A 19,374-nucleotide genomic window follows, 5' to 3' on the forward strand; every position below is an offset into this window, starting at 1 on the left:
TCAAATATTTCATGCTACTAAAAACTTGCATCTGGTGTCTTTGCAAGTGGCGTCAAAAACTCTTCAATATGCAAAATGCAAACAACTCACCACAGTGTAGAACATTTGGATCTTTTACCCAACATGCATTGTGATGCCATCTCCAGTCTGTGCAATGATCAGACTACAGATGCAAATATTGTTTGTTGTGAATGCCTTTTGCTTTAGCATCCTAACATTAACAATTTCTAAGGCAATTAAGTCAGAGATAGCCTTTTCCTGCAACCAGGGAACATGATTCCAAGAACACCAGCATATAAAAAAAAAACAAGATGGAAGTCTACAGCTAGTGAATCCAGGATCATATTGGAGCATAAGATGGGCACATGCACACACAGAAATCAGTACTGGGCGATGGTAAATGGAATCCTGGCTTTTCCAAAATGTACACAGGTAATGGGTTTCTATGCCTAGAAAATCAGGGCCCTAAGAATGTTAAGCCTCTTTGTCTTGGAGTAAAAGAATGTTTTCTCTTTTCTTGTCCCTCTCATTTAACCTTGTTTCCATTGAGAAGCTCAGGAGGGCCAATTTGTCACATAAGCCCACACATTATTTTTTGTGGTAGAGAACAGATTTTTAATCATCAAATGTCTATTTGCAATAAAAGGACTCAGTACTACTGATCCAGAGAAGTGATTTCAGTTTTGAGTCCTGTGGACTACATATCTTGAGTGAAGCCTTGATGGGCTGGCATCTCTAGCAAAAAGAGATGGTGAATGGACTATCATGCTACAGGGTGCAGACATCCCAGCACTGGTTGGACACACAAGAACTGCTTCGTAAAGAATGTCATGCACATGGCAAGAAGATCCATGGATCTCCTGAGATCGTATTTTCAAATACGTCCGACTCTGTTACTTAGACCGTCTATATTTGTCTGCATATATGTTCTAATTTGTTGAATAAGTGTAAACAATGTAAAAATGTTCAAGAGCCTGCCCTCTGTAGGAGGGATGCAGAACGCAGGATGAAGGGAGTAAAACAAGGTCTACTGAAGAAATAAGAGGCACCAGCGACCCCAGTGTGCTGTGTCTATAAGAAACCATCTAAAATTTTCCTAGAGGCAAACACCAAGCATGTGCAAGCACCTCCAACAAGGATGCATCCTTTGAGGTTCTTATGCACCTGCCACAGCCCTTACAGAATGTTCCCCAGCCCTGGTTTACTCTTGCCCCTCCCCCGCTTCAGAATGTTAATGCCACATTCTGGAGCTGTTTACTTTCAAACTTTTCTCAGCTGTGGCTGGCTCTCTTGAGCATCCATCACATATTGGCGACTCTCAGTGTGATTTATCTGAGTTTTCTCACCATGGATCCTAGCAGACAGGCATGGTTACTGTCCAAGCCTGTAGGGATAGCTTCAGAAGGTAAGCCTGGAGTATCAGGGTATGGGACCTGACTCCCTGCCATGGGCAATTTAAATCTGATGCTATCAATGACTGACTGGACCAGGGGAGGGGATGGGAGACAGCTCTGGACTTCGGCAAGGACATCTCACCTCGGAGACTGACAAAGCTTATGGCAGGGTGAACAGAGTCCATGGTGGAACTGAGTTGCCACAAGGAAACACACTGGATCAGGAGATACGATGAGAGGCCCCAGACTGGCTCCTCCTGTGTGGCAGGCAGGTCTCCTGAGCACAGGTCATAGGTGTGGTGGGATGGTTCACTGTGGTGGCCCAGGGAAGGCTCATGGGCAACAGCTGAGCTCTGGGTCATTTCTCTAGGCTGCTGGAACTTGTGCTATGAAATTATGGATCCCAGGAATTTAACTGGGCCACCTTAGACCTTGGGAGGACAGTGTAGACTAGGCAGGAAACAGCTCAGTGGGGTCTTCTCTGCGAGGATGGAGGTTATTTCATCAACTGGCAGCCCAGAGTCCCTCATGCCTTACGACTGATGGAAGGCTTCTCCTTCACCAGGTAGTTGATGTTTTTGATTCTTCTGAAGGAGAGCAGTTAGGAAATATCAACTAACAAAGGAATGGGTGTCTGTTCTTAATTTTCAGACCTACTTTTTAAAATATCAGTTTAGAGGTATTGTCTTGGGACTATCTGTGCAGTTCCCTTAGCTCATCATGTAACTGTAATGGGAAGTCTCTCTTCCCTGACATGGAGTGCTGTTGGTTTGGGTGGGTTCTGAGGTGGCTGGGTCCTTTTCCAGGGGCTTTAGAGAGAAGCGTGTGTCTTGGAACATGTTCTGTGTTACTGTTAAGCAGAGCTAGAATGGTTGTTCTGGGTTTTTGGACTTGGCTCTCTTTGAGGGGGCCCTCATGAGTTCCTGCTTGAACAGCAATGAGCTCCAGGGAATTATGTCTCACTTGGCACCCTTATATTGGTGGGAGCTCACAAGAAAAGGACCACATGTGGTTTTCATTTCATGGCTAATTGTGACAATGCCAGTAGCTGTGGTAATCCCCAGAAACCTCCAGACAGTCCCTCCACTCACCTTTCTCTGGCCCTTTACAGCCTTCCACAGCCACTACCAGGCTTGCAAGGACAGGGTGTAAGGGAACTGCATGGCTGTCTTACACACATCAGTGCTGTGGGAACAGCTCCCAACCATGGTGGGAACCAGTGACCATGGCACTAGGGCAATGTGGGGCTGCCAGAATCCATTGCTGTTTCCTGTGGGAGGCATTAGGAGAGGGAGCAGGAGCATGCTACAAGGTCACCTCCAGAATTCCGGGGTGCCGGCTTGGAGGATTGCGCAGAGATGTTTTTGGTTTGTTGTGCTGGACTAGAAAGGAAGGGAGGTTTGAGAGTGTGGGAGGAACACTCAGAAGGGGATGAGGTCAATATCTGAAACCGGCCACCTTCACAGAGGCCCTTCTAGAGACAGGCCCTCATTGGTGGTGCCTTGCCTCCTGTGAGCATAATCACTGGGATGGTGGTCCAGACCAAATCGAAGTGATCCATCTCTGGGAAGAGAGCTAGAACACTGATGAGTTTTCTGCCAGGGATTCCAGAAAAAGCCTCTCAGAGGTGGGAAAGCTAAGGGCTCCTCTGCACAGACAGGGATCAGGGGATCCTGGTGGATGGAGAGGAAGATCCCTGCCGGAACAGTGCTCAGCCAGATGAGCCCAGCACAGAATTCCCCCAGGGAACTCTGCAAACAGTACAGTCTCCTCTTCCCCATGACCCTCTCCCAATTTCCACTACCAGGACCACAGAGTCACCCTCCTGTGCCCTTTCCCTCTTCCATCCACTCTCTCCTTTATCTTCACAGCATCTTCATTGGGACAGAACATGGCTGTGAACCCCGGTGCATCCATGCCTACATTTGCTACCCTGCCTGTTCTCCCACCTGCCCCCCAACCAGCACCCCAGTTATTCTGGGAGCCTCCAGCACCCCTCATGACTGCAGGCATCTCTCCCAGGAATCCTCTAGTGCTGTCTGCCTTGCCTGGGATGTCTTTGGTGGCAGAAAATGGAAGCACTGCCCTGGGGACAGCTGTACCTCTGAACATTGTACAGGTTGGGACACCAGGCAGGCCTGTCCAGCCTGTGCACAATGCCAACATTGTCCTCACTCAGGTGCCCCTCAACTATAATGTCCCCGGGACCCAGGGTGGTGGTATGGGGCACCCTGCTTCACTCATCATGACAACACCTGCCGCAAACACCTTCATAAATGCTCGGATTGCTTCAGCCGTCCAGCCTCAAGAAGGAACGTGGGTCCTGGGCCCTCATCCCCCGACCACACAGCCAGTCGTCCCGCTGGTTCCTGTCAGGTCCCCAGTGAACTCAGCACCACCCACAAAAGGAGCATATGGGGAGAGTGGTCCAGCCAATGTCCAAACCAACTCCCCAGAAAACTACTTGTCCAAACCAGACAGCGTCTATGGGAACTTCCGGCGCTGGCAGCATATCAAGACTCTGGTCCAGCGGCACCTGTCCCAGACTCCTGACGTGGCAGCTTTCTCCTGCTTCCTCATGTGAGTGTCACCTGTGCCTGGAAGGTCCTACTGGGGCTTCAACATGATGAGTGTGAGGTACACAAGGAAGGAGCTGAAGGTGATGGGGCCACTCCAGAGGGTCACACGCTGAGGAACAGCAATGTCACACTAGGGATTCTGGAGTCCCAGGAGCTAGGATTTGGATTTAGGCCTTTCACTCCATTTGGTATTTCTTCTCCTTAATGTTTTACCTTCTAGCATTGACATTAGTGTTTGGTGTTGGGGATGGGGAAGAGGGCCAGACTCCAGAAAGACCTGCACATTTGTCCCCACTCCATTGTTCTGGGGAATGTCCCTTAGGCCAGCAGGCTCCAGACCTGCACTGGGGAAATCTTTTGTCTCTTTGCACCATTGCCCCAGTCATTAACCCTGGGTTCCAGATCATTCTGTGCATTTTGTCAGTCAGCTCAGCCTCATGACCAGGTAGACTAAGAAGACTCAAACCACAGACACTGTATTTTCACAGTTCTGGACACTGGAGACCCAGACAGGACTTTGAAGGGTCAGTTCTGATGAAGTGTCCTTGGCTGTCTCACGGGACTCAAAGAAAATTTGGGGGATCTCGTCTTCCTTCCAAGAAGAGAACTACCCCATTCTGGGAGCCCCGCATCATGACCTAAGCCTGGCTACCACACTGGGTCCCATTTCCAGTGACTTTCACTTTGACTTTGTCACCCACACTTCCATGTTGGGAGCCTAAACCTCACTCATTCTTCCACACAGAGTGGTAGAAGGAGAATTCACGTGGCATCCAGGGAAACAGACATAGATCTTTGTGTTGATGTTTGCTGCATGGTTAGGCATTCCTCCCAGAGGCTGACTTTACACTGGCACAGGATACAGATGCATCTTGGGTTGGGTCTGCTGGGTCTGGAGTTGAGTGGTTCTAATGAATTACAGTCCGGTGCTTCGGTCCCTGGCCCGGAGGAAGCCCACCATGAATGTGGAGGAGGGCCTGTGGAGGGGTCTGCAGGAATGGCAGTGCACAAGCAATTATGACCGGATGATCTTCTTTGAGATGGCGGAAAAGTGAGTCAAGGGAGTCTTGAAGCAGGGTGTGTGGGGAGCTGTTAAACATGGATGGGTCTGTTGAGGCAGGAGTTTTAAGGAGGGTATGTGTTGTGGGTAGTGCTCAGTTGGAGCTAGGTCTAGTGAGTTGTTACCTACACTCTGCTGAGAGAATCCTAACACTTGGGCCCCTGGTGGCAATCTTGGTGTCCAGGATGCTGTTTTCACTTCCTGGAGTGCTGGGCTATCTGCCCCATGGTCCCAGCAGCTCTGACCTCATTAATCATGAATCTAGCAGGGTCAGGGTGGGAGAAGTGGCCTATCCCAGCCCCATGGGGTCTCCTCCAACACTGGGGGTTGTGCAAAGCAAACATGCTCCACAAGTCTTAGGCCAACTACCTGGCATGGAGCCACTGCTTTTCGACAGTAGAACCCACTGCATCTCAAGAGAGTGGCCTCAGTTGTATCCTTATGTACCTGGAGTGGATATGAACGGAAGCATGCAGAGAGGAGAGAAGCCCCTTCCACACTCTGAGGACATGTCTGGTCTCTCTGCCTTTGCTCCATGTGATGCTGCTGTGCACACAAGCCAACAAAAGCTCCCAGAGGGAAGCAGCCACGGCTCTCAGCTTCCTTTCTACTTCCTCTTGGCATCTCCTGGGCCCTTCTCTCCCAGGTCGTCCCAGCTCTCCCAATCTCAGCTTCGGCATCTCGGGATCTGGTCCAAGATCCCTGGTGTGCTCCATCAGTCACATCCCTGACCAGCTTGTCAGTCAGCTCTTCTGTGTGGCTCTAGGCAAGGTCAAGATAGGCCTTAAGGAGGAGTCACATGAAAGCCCTACTTGGGCCACCTCAAACTGATTGGATTCCTGGCAAATATCAAGGGATATAGTGTGCCCCAGAGCTGTGGTTATGTTCCAAGATCAGCAACTTCATGGGAGTGTACCAGACCACCCAAGACCCTGTACACATGATCACCTTTAGTAATCTCCTGTGCTGGGCCCTGGCCTCCCTCATCCCTAGGTTCACAGAATTCGAAAGTGCAGAAGAGATGGAGAATTCAAGGCTGGAGATGGAGAATTCAAGGCTGGAGATGATGAGAGGTGTCCAGTGCCAAGTTCTTACAACCACAACAAGGCAAGATCCTCCAAGGCCCCCAGCTCCTGAGTTGGTTGAGGAACCAGGTAGGGCTCACATACCTTTAGGTCTCTATGCAGAAGTCAAATCAGTCAAAATAGACTTTTGCCCTACATGTGGGCTTCTTCCTTCAGGGCGGGGCATTTGCTATGCAGCCTGGAGTCCCTTGCAGCTCTTAGTCTTGAACTGGAGAATCATTGAACTGGCCATGATCATTGCTCCTTAAGGACTCAAACACCATGTGATCAGGCACTGTGTTTGGAGAGAACCTGAAACTTTGGGGGCTCCAAATGTTCTCCCATATGACTGTCCGAGGCATATCACCCTTTGCAATGTTCTCTCTCACAGATGTTTAGAGAAACCTGTGTTGGCTTACCCTAGGCCACTGCAGTTCCCCTGAACTATGCTCTGCATGGCATGGCTGGAGCTGAACCCCATCCATGTATCATCATGCTCTTCTATCTCCTAGTGTGCCGCTCCATGAAGGCTGTCCCCAAGACTGACCCTGCCCCCCTCCCAGTACTCAGACACCAGCAGTTACAAAAGACTGAGCCTCCCATGGAAATTCCACCTGAAGCTGTGCAGGAATACATGAATATCATGGACTGGCTGGAGAGGCTTCCACAGTCATTCACAGGAGAGCCCAAGGAGGAGGAAGAGGAGAGCATTGGGCCGGAGCAGGAAGAAGATGACTTGTACTCAGACACAGGGCTCCTGGACTACATTGACGAGCTGTGCTCCCAGAAACAGTTCGTTGAGCAAGTGAGCTGCATCTGGGGCCCTGGTGTGGGCCAGATTCTGAGTTTGGCATCCTGGTCCTTGTAACCAAGCCTGCTTCCCTGCCTTCAGAGCTCTTCTGTCTGTCTCTATCTCTGTCTGTCTGTCTCTGTGTGTGTCTGTCTGTGTGTGTGTCACTCTCTGTGTCTCTGTCTGCCTCTCTCTCTCTCGTGTGTTCATGTCTGTCTGTCTGTGTCTGTCTCTCTGTCTCTGTCTCTCTCTGTCTCTCTCTCTGTCTCTCTCTGTCTCTGTCTCTCTCTCTGTCTCTCTTCTCTCTCTCTGTCTCTCTGTCTCTCTGTCTTTCTCTCTCTCTCTCTCTCTCTCTCTCTCTCTCTCTCGTGTGTGTGTGTGTGTGTGTGTGTGTGTGTGTGTGTGTGTGTGTGTAAATGTTGGTTGTCATCATGACTTGGCAGCAACATAGGAAAGATAGAGGTCCCTTTGGCTTGAAGACTCCCTGCTCCCTGGCACTCAAGTCCTTTTCCTTCTGTTTATAGGTGGAGGCCATAATAAACCCCCAATTCGTGGCAGAAATCCTATCTTCCAAACCAGAGATGGACATACTGGCTCTAATGAAGGAGCTGGAGTATGAGGAAGAACTCACTGTCAAGCAGGTAGACAGGGAAGGGTGAACACTAGGGACAGCAGGGAAGGAGCAATAGGTAGGCAAGAGGCAAGCAGATACCAGGCAGACAGGATAGAGAGAGACACCAGGCAAACTGGACGGGGAAGGGAAGACCCCAATAGAGTGGGGTGCTGAGGGACACCAGGTGGACAGGAAAAGAGAGGACCCTGCTCATAAGAACCATGTGACCTTGACTCACCCTGACCTACAGGAAGTCAAGGCATCCTACCTGGGGCTTCACCCAGAAGGGGACACAGGTATGGACATGGGGGGGGGTCTACAGTATACAGCTGCAAGGAAGCAAGCATGCCATCCAGCAGACCCTCAGTCTCTGACACTCAGACAGTTGGCTACCTCCACCCAAATGCTTCACCCCGTCTCATCCCTCCAGCCTGGGCTGAGTCTTACGTGCCCATTTCCTCCTGCAGCTGCTGGAGAAGCACCTGGCTTTGAAGAAGGGAGGCTGTAAGAGGGCACCTCTGAACCCCGGTGCCCCTCAGATACTTGCCAACGCTTCTGTACTGACTGACTGCCAAGGTGCAAAGAGAGATGACCATAGTCCCCAAAGAGGGGCCAGTGCACAGAAATGTTCCTCACAGATGGCTTCCTCAGACCATCAGTGTCCTGGAGCCACCAATGCGGAAATGTGGGGGGCTAGGCCTACTGTCCTCCCAAGTAGTCAGTGTCTACCCTCAGTGGTAGACATCGGATCCACTGTTATTCCCTGTGGCAGAGAAGCCCATCCCCCAAACCTGGGGTCCAGATGTGCGGTAAGCCTCAGAGGAGTTTCTGCTACTGAGGAGCCCTATGACTCACTGGGCAGAGCCGCTGAGGACAAGGAGGAGCTCCCCAGCCTGGCCTTCCTCCTGTGTTCCCAGTACAGGCTGGTGCCGTGGAAACTGGCCGGCCATTTGTGCCCCTATGCGGGTCTCTCTGACTCTGATAGTATCCCCAAACCCTCATCTCCAAAGATAAGGGGCCTCAGTCCTGATGCATCTCCAATTGCCAAGTCCAAGAAGCGAGCTCTCATTGGAGGCTCGACTCCGATGGCTAAGAGATCTAACTCAGGGCCTGGTTATGCGATGTTTGAAGGGCCATTCCCAGCCCTGGAGCTTGCTCACCCCTTGCAGGCTCAGAAGAGGAAGTATGAGTCACTAGGCACCCGGAAGAGGAAGAGGAAGAAGCGGCACTGAGCCACCAATGTGATGTCCCCTCAAAGCAGGCAGAGATTTCACTCTGCCTCTAGCCTGCAGCCCCAGAGCAAAAAAAGAAAAAGAAGAAAAAAGAAAAGAAGACCAGCTCCTGCTCACCCAGGGCTGATCAGCTGGTGCTAAGGGGGACACTGGAAGGTTAGAGGCACTGGGAAATAAGGCAGGGGGGAGGGGTGGGATGAGGAGTGGAGGGTATTATCACTTTAGAAGTTTGTAACTTACAGCGAGTAAAGGTAATTTTGTTGAAAATGGTGTTAGAGCTGTGTCTTTAGTTTGGGATTCTATTGCTGTGAAGAGATAACATGACTCTAGCAACTCTTATAAAGGAAAACAATTAATTGGCTCACTTACAGTTCAGAGGTTCAGTCCATCATCGTCGTGGTGGCATTCAGGCAGACATGATGCTAGAGAAGGAGCTGAGAGCTTTACATCTTGATCTGCAGGCAACAGGAAGTGAACTGTCTCATTGGGTGTAGCCTGAGTGTGTGTGTGTGTGTGTGTGTGTGTGTGTGTGTGTGTGTGTGTGTATGAGACCTCCAAGCCTGCCTTCACAGTGACACACTTCCTCGACAAGATGACACCTACTCCAACAAGGCCACACCTCCTAACAGTGCCGCTACCTTTGCGGGCCACTTTCTTTGAAACCCCAACAGGCTGCTACATGGAGGGAGAGATAATGAGGGGAAACCTGGAGATGCCGAGCTCAAAGGTGCACAGGTGCAGGCCCAGGTCTTCCTCTAGATTTACCCACTGATCCTGGGAGAATGCAGACTGACAGGCCCTGGAATCCTCGTCCTCACCCTCTCACAGAGCCTCTCTGGTTACAGGGACTACTTAGAACATGCTATTATTATCTGTGTCCTCAAAAACCTTCCCAGCATTCAGCCCTGTGGACCATTACCCAGTTTCTAGAATTAGCCTAGCGACTGCATTTTTCTTAAGGAGTACTTTCTGCTCCCCTAAAGACATGCATGGCAAGACTAACCCAGTCCTCAGCTAGCTAGGGACTTCTGGAGGAAAAGGCCTGGCATTTAGAGGGAGGGGCCAATAGCCAGCTGGGGAATGTTCAGCTGACACCTTTAGCTAGCTCCCGTCTTGCACATCTGCAAACGCCATGCTCTCTCACAGTGACAGGAAGAGCCTATTCCTGTGAACTCTTTTGTAGAACCACTTATTTTTTTTTTCTTTATTGGAGATTGGACATAAGAACTTTGTATGCTAGGCAAGCATTCCACTACTAAACTACATCCCCAGATTGCTGTGGGATGTCTTTCTGTATGCTGTGAATATGTGAGGCTCCCATTGGATAATAAATAAAGCTTCATTGGCGTATGGCAGGGCAGGATGGAGTTAGGCAGGAAAATCCAAAAGAGATAGTGAGAGGAGAAAGGCAGAGTGGGGAGATGCCAGCCCACCATCCAAGGAGCAACATGTAACAGGACATGGGTAAAGCCACAGAACACATGGTGATACATAGATTAATAGAAATGGGTTGAGTTAAGTTATAAGAGCTAGCTATCAAGAAGCTTGAGCCATAGGCCATACAGTTTGTAATTAATATAAGCCTCTGAGTGATTATTTTATAAGCGACTGTGGGACTGCAAGTGGGAGAGATTCATCCAGACCATGGGGTGAAGCAGAACCAGAGAAACTTCTGGCTACCCCAGATTCTTTTGTCTTTTGAGACAAGGTTATCCTACGCTGTGCTTGTTGGCCTTGAATTCACTCTGCAGTCCAAGCACTGCTTGAGATGCCGCCACCACCACCTTGTAGCTGAGCTTACAGGCCTATGCCACCAGACCCAGACTGTAGCTTCACATTCTAATTCACAACTGAAGGAAGTTCTTCAGGCCTGTGTGCACTGGGAGGCATGAAAGAGGACCTTGTCAATGGACTCCTGGTCAGGCTGCCCCATTATGGCCAATCAGCTAAAACACCAGCTAGCCTGGCCATGTCCGCACACAGCCAATCCTTGGCTATGTTAGAAATGGGTCTCAGAAGAGACTCATGGTAGAAGAGAACTTGGTGTAGGCCTCACTATCGGTCTAGTTCATGGGGTTTTCTTAAGCCCCATTAATCTACATAGGATCCGTGCCAAGACTCTGGGCCATTTCCTGAATCCTCAGCTGTGACATCATAGAAGATGCTTTCTGTGCAAACCTATGGTCTTTGGCCTCATTTAATCATTAAATTAAAATTACAGTGGTTAAGACAGTACTCACTAGTGGTTCATTTCTGATCCTCCTCTTAGTCCTCTCACCCTTCAGGCCATCGTCCTTCCTTGGCATGTCCTTTGTCTTAATTTACCTCCACAATGGGGGGAGGGGCGCATGCACTGAATGTGTTTGTAAAGCATATGAGGATGAAATCTGTCACTAAACAACAGTGAAATCTCCCTCATGAGGACAGGACTAAAATTCCTAACAAGCATAAGAAGAGGAATGAGTCATGATGAGTTGCTCTCTCCTTGTAGTCCACTGGCACAGCACTGCATGCCAGTTCTTCATAATCTACTGAAGGAGAACCCCAGAAGCAGAAAGCACACGAGCCAAGGGTCTTAGTTACCTTTCTATTCCTGTGGTAAACACCATGACCAAGAGCTTCTTGGGGAGGAAAGGGTTTATTCCATCTTACAGATTATGTTTCATCATGCAGCGAACTCAAGACAGGAAATTGGAGGCAGGAATTGAAGCATGGGCTAGAGAGGAGCGCTGCTTACTGGCTTACCCTCACTGCTAGCTCAGCCTTCCTTTCATACAACCCACCTTCTCAGAGATGGCGCAGCCCACAGTGGTCTGAGCCCTCCCACATCTATCACGAAGAAAACGTTCCACAGACTTGCCTACAGACCAATCTGATGGAGACATCTCGGCTGAGGTTCCAGGTCCCAGATGACCCTGGCTTGCATCAATTTGACAAAACACTAACTAGCACAGCATGTCACACTGGGTGTGGTGTTGTCATTACAAGAATGTACCAGAACACCTCCCTTCTTTCCATTCTACTGTTTTGGCTGGGTACTGATGCTAGTTTTCTTGGATCTCTGAGTGCTGTCTCAGAATTCACTGTACACTGGCCATCCACAAACATCCTACTCCAGAAAACAGGCCTCTGGCATCTGGGGTCATGAATTTAAGACATTCTCTACTGGTTTCTCTAAAAGTGCAAAGCGAAGAGACTCGTTACCTGTTGTCCCAGTGGTACTCAGAGAATGTACTGAGTAACCATAAGCATTCACATTCTGCTGCATAGTGCAATGTGTAAGGTTCAGTGTGTAAAGTCATGAATGGGAAGGACATTCTAAGACTGTTTATAATTTGTGAACTTGTGGGAATTAAACTGCATGTTTCTAAATAGTGTGTGAGTTAAAAGAAAAACTCAAGGAAAATTAAAAATTAGAACTGAATGGATATATAAGTCCAACAAATCACTGTAAGAGGGAAATAAGTGGTGATTAATGTCTGCCTTAGAAAAAAAAACAAATTAAGGTGTTCATGGAGCAAAAATAGAAAAATACAACAATATAAACCAGAAAACAGAGAACAAAGAAAACAGGAGTAGAAGCAACAAATTTAAAGTTAAAATATTAAATTGATGATATAAATAATTGGTTGTGAGATGATCAATAAAATACTTAATCTGTTCATAACAGTGGAATGGTAATGGAGAGAGCATCACTAAAAAAATGCTGGCCGTCATGTGAAAAAGCCATAGCTACAGACCTTACATAACTGCCAGTCATGTAAGGAAGCCATAACTACATGTCCCATATTCATTAAGAACATAATAGGAGAAAAAAACACATCCATACATATCATATTCATGTGCACATGCCTCTGCACATTTGTATTAAAAACTTCCATTCAGGGTTGGGCGATGGATGAGTTCACAAAGTGCTTATTTATGCCCAATGAACTGGATTCCCAGAAGCCACATGAAAATCCCAGACATGGTGGAGCACAATTGTAACTCCAGATCTAGAATGACAGAGACAGGTGGACCCTCTGTTTGATGACTAGCTAGTCAAGCCTGGCTGCTGATTTCAGGCTAGTGAGAACAACACCTCAGGCTGCCCCCTGACTGCCACATGCACACCGTGGCACACCAACCCCCAATATCAATAAATAAATGTAATTTTTTTTTGGTTCTTCAAGACAGGGTTTTTCTGTGTAGTTTTGGTGCCTGTCCTGGATCTCGCTCTGTAGACCAGGCTGGCCTCGAACTCACAGAGATCCACCTAGCTCTGCCTCCCGAGTGCTGGGATTAAAGGCATGCACCACTGCCACCAGCCCAGGACAGTCTTATGAGAGCTGTAGCTCTTTCAAAGAGCTGCACATACTCGTGTGTGTGTGTGTGTGTGTGTGTGTGTGTGTGTGTGTGTGTAAACCAGATACTGGTATCAGATGTCTTCGTCAATCATCATCCACCTTATCTTTTGATATAGCATTTCTCATTGGCCCTGGTTAGACTGGCTGACCAGGGTGCTCTGGGGATCTGTCTGTCTCCACCTCACCATCACAAGGACTACAGGCGTATGTTACCATGCTTAGCTTTTATGTGGGTGCTGGGGATAAAACCCAGGTCCTCACACTTGCTTAACAGGCCCTTTACTCCCTGGCACCCACACTGTATTTTTCATGGAATTGTGTGCGGTCCAAAGTCTCCCTCCTCAATGATTGTGCTATTGGAATTGTGTGCATGCTAACATCTTTTGCCTTGTTAGCTTTTCTAGTTCTGTTAGTGCCCTGGGAAAGACTGAAGATCTGAACACATGTGTATATGATACAAACTATGAATCTATGGGACTTTCATAAATGATCACAGGCATTTGAAGATAGTGGAACATTATAACCTCTTCAGAGAAAAAAATGGCTCAGGGCTTTAAAACTGGATGGCACCGGAGAGTGCAAAAGGCGTACCACACAGGGCTTGGCAGATTTTCAGTAGGTGTAAACGAGTGTGTAAACATGTCTAATCTTTGAGACAAACAATAAGATCTCAATTACAGAAGGACAAAGAATATTCACAATAGCCCCCATCTGCAAACAATACAAATGCCCACCATTTGGGGAGTAGGGTTAATCACAGTATGATGCAGCCAGAAAGCAATAGACAACAGCAGAGCCTTTTCCCTAGAGAAGCCCATATTCATGCTCTCAAGCATGGCTGTCTCTCTCTCCTCCCATGTACCTCCTTCCTTCTCTCAACCTTCTAGCCTAACTCTGTATTAAAATATCTTTGTAAACATAAACTTGGCTTCATTTAAAAAACAAACAAATAAAAATGATAGTGCCAGAGCAAGGAAGAACTTTTTAAAAATATGGTAGGTGAAAGAAAACGCAAATATAAAAGGCTATGAAAGAGATCAGTGACTGCCCTGCTGTGGGATGTATGGCAAATGTGTTGCTAATTAATCAATAAAACACTGATTGGCCGTTGGCTAGGCAGGAAGTATACGCGGGGCAAGGAGGAGAATAAAGCTGGGAAGTGGAAGGCTGAGTTAGAGAGACACTGCCAGCCGCCACGATGAGAAACAGCTTGTGAAGATGCCGGTAAGCCACGAGCCATGTGCAAGGTATAGATTAAAGGAAATGGATTAATTTAAGCTATAAGAACAGTTAGCAAGAAGCCTGCCACGGCCATACAGTTTGAAAGCAACATAAGTCTCTGTGTTTACTTGGTCGGGTCTGAGAGGCTGTGGGACTGGCAGGTGAAAGAGATTTGCCCTGACTGTGGGCCAGGCAGGACAACTCTAGCTACACTGCCCCGGCCAGCGGGGTGTCAACGGGGGGGGGGGGGGGGGGGGGCGACCCACCTGCGGGAGAGAATGAGAGGGATGGGGGGGGGGACGGACGGACACGAAAGGACGACAGCAAGACAGTGTGTTCTGATCAAGCTGCAAATTTTATTCTCCTCAGCAAGGCTTATACAGCATGAGAGGGGGCAGGAAGGAGGGAAGGGGTGCACGATGTGCTGGACGTGCAGGTGAAGGGGGACGTGCAGGTGAAGGGAGATGTGCAAGTCGTGAGGCTGCTAGGTGGTAAGGTCACTGGTCAGGGTCCATTGTTCTGTTGCTATGCTACCTGACCTGCCTGACCTGTTCTTTATCTTTGGGGGCATCTGGTTTAGGGTAGGGGCTTGTTCTCTGGCCTAGCTAGTACTTTTTCACGGTCCATATTTGGTCCCTGATAAGTGACTCTCTGGTGCAGCCTCTTAACCATGCAGGATTTGATGAAAGTGAAATAGTTCTGAACATGCAACAATAAAAAATTAATTTAAATCAAACCCATCTAACGAATCTGAAGCATACAAGACACCTCTACCCTTGTGTTACAGCACACAGCCTCAAACTGGAAGCTGTGCACTGTGCCCACCCAGTTAAACCTAGGAACTCCAAGAAATGTTTCCTGAGACCTCTCAGGTCACATCAGAGACTCTGGTGTGCTATGAGCTGTGGTACTATAATTTTGTTTCTGCTCTTGCAGGAGGAACATGATGTTTTCAGTACAGAAAACAAAGACATTTAACTTTTTCCTGCCTTCATTCCACAGCATGTAAATACCAGGTCTCTGGATTAGGAATGGTATGAGAATGATTTTAAAAACCGATGTTTTGAATTGTTCGCTTTAGTTTCAAACAAGTTTTTTTAAGTTATGTGCATTTAGTGTGGGATTCTGACAGGAAATAATGAGGACATATCCTGACAGGGACATAGCCCTCGGGTCTGGAATCCTGGTGGGAGAGTGGCATTGTTCTAGATTCTGCTCTACTCCTGACTGGAAAAGAATGGATGAATTTCTACATGCACATCACCTATCAGCTGAAGTAAGTAACTGGAACAGACATAACAACCAATGAGATAGAAATAGTAATTAACAATATCCCACCAAATAAAAGCCCAGGACCATGTCTGAGTTAACTTGTGCTTTCTACACAGTATCATGAGTTGTGGCATTCCTTCAAAACTGGCATTTGTTATACCTCAGTTCAGACACTTCCAATGACTCATAGGAATCACGTCTTCACCAAAGAAGGAGGGGCAGGGGAAGGAGAAGCAGCAGCAGCAAGTATACTGATCTCGGGACCTGGAAATTTATACTCAGTAACACTTGAATAAATGTCAATAAAGTGGTTGCCACTAGCTGCAGGGGAAGTGGTCCTGGTATTGCTAAAACACACAGAACGTCAGTCTTTACAAGGTGGGTAGAATCTGTGAGCTGGGAAGCAGAACACACAGTCCTGTCAGTTTATTAACAGCCAGGCTCAAAATGTCAACTGTTAACTCATTACAGAGACCAAGAGGACCGTTCACTCTCACATGTGTGTAAATAAACAGTCAATAGACTGTGGGATACACTTGAAATGCAGAACACTGGGTTGCAAACAGATACTACACATGCATATACTTTAAATTCTGGCTGGACAGCACTAGAGAATCCTTAACTCTGAAGCCACATACTCCATTAGGCAGTTTTTATTAATACTCTTCTGTTTGGGTGAAAACGCCCACAGGTTCCTGAACCACATTACACAGGAACTGATTCCCAACAGCAGATGAATGTCAACAAGTGGCCCACCCATCACTCCTGCTCCATGCAGTTTACTCATCCAGCACAGAAGAAGCTCAAAGAGTCTTCAAACAGCTCACAGCAGGAGCTTTCGGGGCGAAGCTATCCCACCCAGCTCTCAGGTGCAGCTGCTCCCAAAGCTGTCTTCTCCCTAGCCTCAAACTCTGCTTTGTGGCCACCAGCATGCAGACACATGCGACTGCAGTGCTGACTGAATATAAAAACAGATATACCGTGGCGGTGCATGCTTGTAATGCAGCAGTTAGGAAGCTGATATAGTAGGATTATAAGTTTCTGAGCTGTCTGGGCTCCCTAATGAGACCCTTTCTCAGACAACAAAAACAACCCAAAAGACCCAGTGTGTCCATACATCTCTATGTCACCCAATGTGCTGGGTTTTAGCGGCTTGTTTGTTAATATCTAACATTGTGTTTAGATAATATCAGTTAAACATTTCTCCCACAATGCAAAATGTTCTTCACTCTCTCTTCTACATAAATGATTTTAAGTAAACTACCACAGCATAAATGAATTTCTAGACACTAAATTTCTTCCTCAGCTCTTCCTGGGCAGTTGCTAATAAAAAGAGTCACATTTCTCCTCTGAAATTACCTGAGATCACTAAGATCTTTGTCCCACATTAACCAATAATTTCAACTGAGCCTGTGGTGGACCAGCCTGATTCCATCTTAAGATTAGGAGCCATCTTGTTACAGGCCAAAATAAGTTCATTCCTGTTTTCTGTAAAACTTGTCTGTCCATATCTTGACCCATTTTCTGGAATTTGACGTGTTCCATGAATTATACCCAGACCTCCACCCTGATCAGATAAGGTGGTCTGTCAAATAATTTTGAGACGTTCTGCCAAGTTCCTATGTAAATAAATTCCTCTGAGACCCTCTAACCCTTGAACACCCCGCCCCCCGAATCTTGCAGTTTTTGAGCTACATAAACTCCATTTTCTCCTACGTTCCATGCTGACCTTTCAAATCCTGCATTTAGGGAGAGGCAATGTCCTGGCTATACTGTGTCATATAATAAAGCTTACTGTAAATTTGGCTAATTTAGGTGATGGTCTTTACTCTTGTTCAGTGGGATTAACACCTGATTAGGGAGTCTCTCCGGGTCAGTTGCCTCCTCACATCATTTTTGTCCTTTACTATCAGTACAAAGTATCTTCAGACATCCAAGTAGAGGTAATCTGTCTTTCCACAGACCAGTGCAATGACCTCAAAACTCTAATGACTTCCCTGTCCATTCAAATCCTTGTTGACCACACATCCACGGACATTTCTGAAAATGCAAATATCACTTTGCACTCCATTAAGAATTCAAATTACAACCTGTAAAGTCCTGTCACCCCTTATGTGAATTTTCACATTATGGCGTTGCTGCTGATTTCATCGAAAGGTGAAGTCTAGGGCTGAGGAGGATTGTAGCTCAGCACCACACAGATCAACACACATGAATGCACTCACATTGGCAGAGAAATAGAAGTATCATTACATTCTAACTGAAAAATTGCTGCTCCATCTCTCTCTCTCTCTCTCTCTCTCTCTCTCTCTCTCTCTCTCCCTCTCCCTCTCCCTCTCTCTCTCTCCCCCCCTCCCTCTCCCTCTCCCCTCTCTCCTCCCTCTCTCTCTCTCTCTCTCCCTCTCTCCCTAGTGCTGGGATTAAAGGTGTGCTGAGCCATGCCAGGCCCTGTTTACTACATTTTGATTAAATCACACCTATCCAGAGACTAAATCACTCTAGGATAAACTAATTTTTATCTGAAACGCTTTTTGTGTTTTGGGTTTTTTGTTTTTGTTTTTGTTTTTGTTAAACCAAATACAGAACTCCCCCGAAACATCTTGGGCCTCCATTAGCCTGCCCCCTTCCTGGCTCCTCCCCCCCCCCCCCCCCCCCAGCTCCTCGAAGACTTGCTGCCCAGCCCAAGTTCTTCAGAGGGTAGCTCCAGCCACAGCTGCACTGCCTGTGATCTGACCTTAGGCCTGCTGCATGCAAGGTCGGTGGAGGTCAGATTTCTAGAGCCCCTTTTATTCTACCAGGGGCTCCAGCGGTGCCCTGCCCCTACACAAGTCCCGCCCCTCACGAGCCCCGCCCCCCGGCACTCTATCCCTGGTGCTGCCAAGGAAGCCCCACCCAGCACCCAGCTCAAGCCCCACCCCTGCGCCAGCTTTCACTGGGACTGCGAATCTGTTGTGAGGATCTTAGACTGAGAGGTGTGTGTAATATATGCGTGAAATAATCAATGAGCATAATCACGTGACAAAAGCAAGGTTAGGTTTTAAACCAGCAAAATGTCCCCGCAGCCCACGCACTACTTCTCAGTCCCACAAGCAGCCCATGAGAGTTCCTATTGCTTCATACCTCGGCATGTCTTGTCACAGCGGTGTATTGTGGCCGTTGCACACAGGGTGCCACTGTTTCTTACTGTTACTTCAACTCGTGCTTTCCTGACACACTGTAATCTAAAACATAATTTCATCTATGTGTATTTGGTTGGCGTCTGTTGAGATCATTGGACCTTTAAAAAATTGTCTGCTTTCTAACTGTTGTTTGTCAGGATTCTCTGCATGTCTTACATACAGTTCCTTTATCAAGTCTGTCTTCCGTGATATGTTTCCTAGTCCGTGGCTTTTTTTTTTTTTTACATTATCATTTACAGAGCAGAAGTATTTGCTTATTTGCAATAATGGGGATTGACCCCAAGGCCTCTTGAATCCATTCCAGTGAGCTGCAATCACTGAGCTGCACCTGGAGCACAGAAGGTTCCCATTTCAATGACATCCACCTTGTTGGTCATTTGTTCCTGAATTTTGATTTGGTCTTGTGTGTTAATTTGGCTGGAGACTTGGCTCAGCAATTAAGAGCACTTACTGTTCTTGCAGAGGACTCAGGTTCTATTCCAGCACCCACATGATAGCCCAAAACCATCTATAATTCCAGTTCTAGGCTATATATCACCCTCTTCTGACCTTTGTGGGCACCAGGCATGCAGTACACAGATATACATGAGGTCAAGTCACCATACATATAATACAAATTTTTAA

At 47.6% G+C, this 19,374-nt stretch overlaps 1 protein-coding gene across 1 annotated transcript; it reads left to right on the forward strand.

Annotated features, from left to right (window-relative positions):
* Window positions 1-1,039: 1,039 nt before the first annotated feature.
* Window positions 1,040-9,002, forward strand: LOC131910315 (NUT family member 2-like). The gene is made up of 7 exons (XM_059262282.1): window positions 1,040-1,405; window positions 3,266-3,974; window positions 4,896-5,024; window positions 6,027-6,187; window positions 6,610-6,902; window positions 7,412-7,528; window positions 7,968-9,002. The coding sequence occupies exons 1-7, from the start codon at window positions 1,159-1,161 to the stop codon at window positions 8,730-8,732; spliced, it is 2,421 nt and encodes an 806-aa protein (XP_059118265.1). The 5' UTR covers window positions 1,040-1,158; the 3' UTR covers window positions 8,733-9,002.
* The last annotated feature ends 10,372 nt before the right edge of the window (window positions 9,003-19,374 follow it).

Source organism: Peromyscus eremicus, chromosome 5 (assembly GCF_949786415.1).
Source record: "Peromyscus eremicus chromosome 5, PerEre_H2_v1, whole genome shotgun sequence".
NCBI lineage: Eukaryota > Metazoa > Chordata > Mammalia > Rodentia > Cricetidae > Peromyscus > Peromyscus eremicus.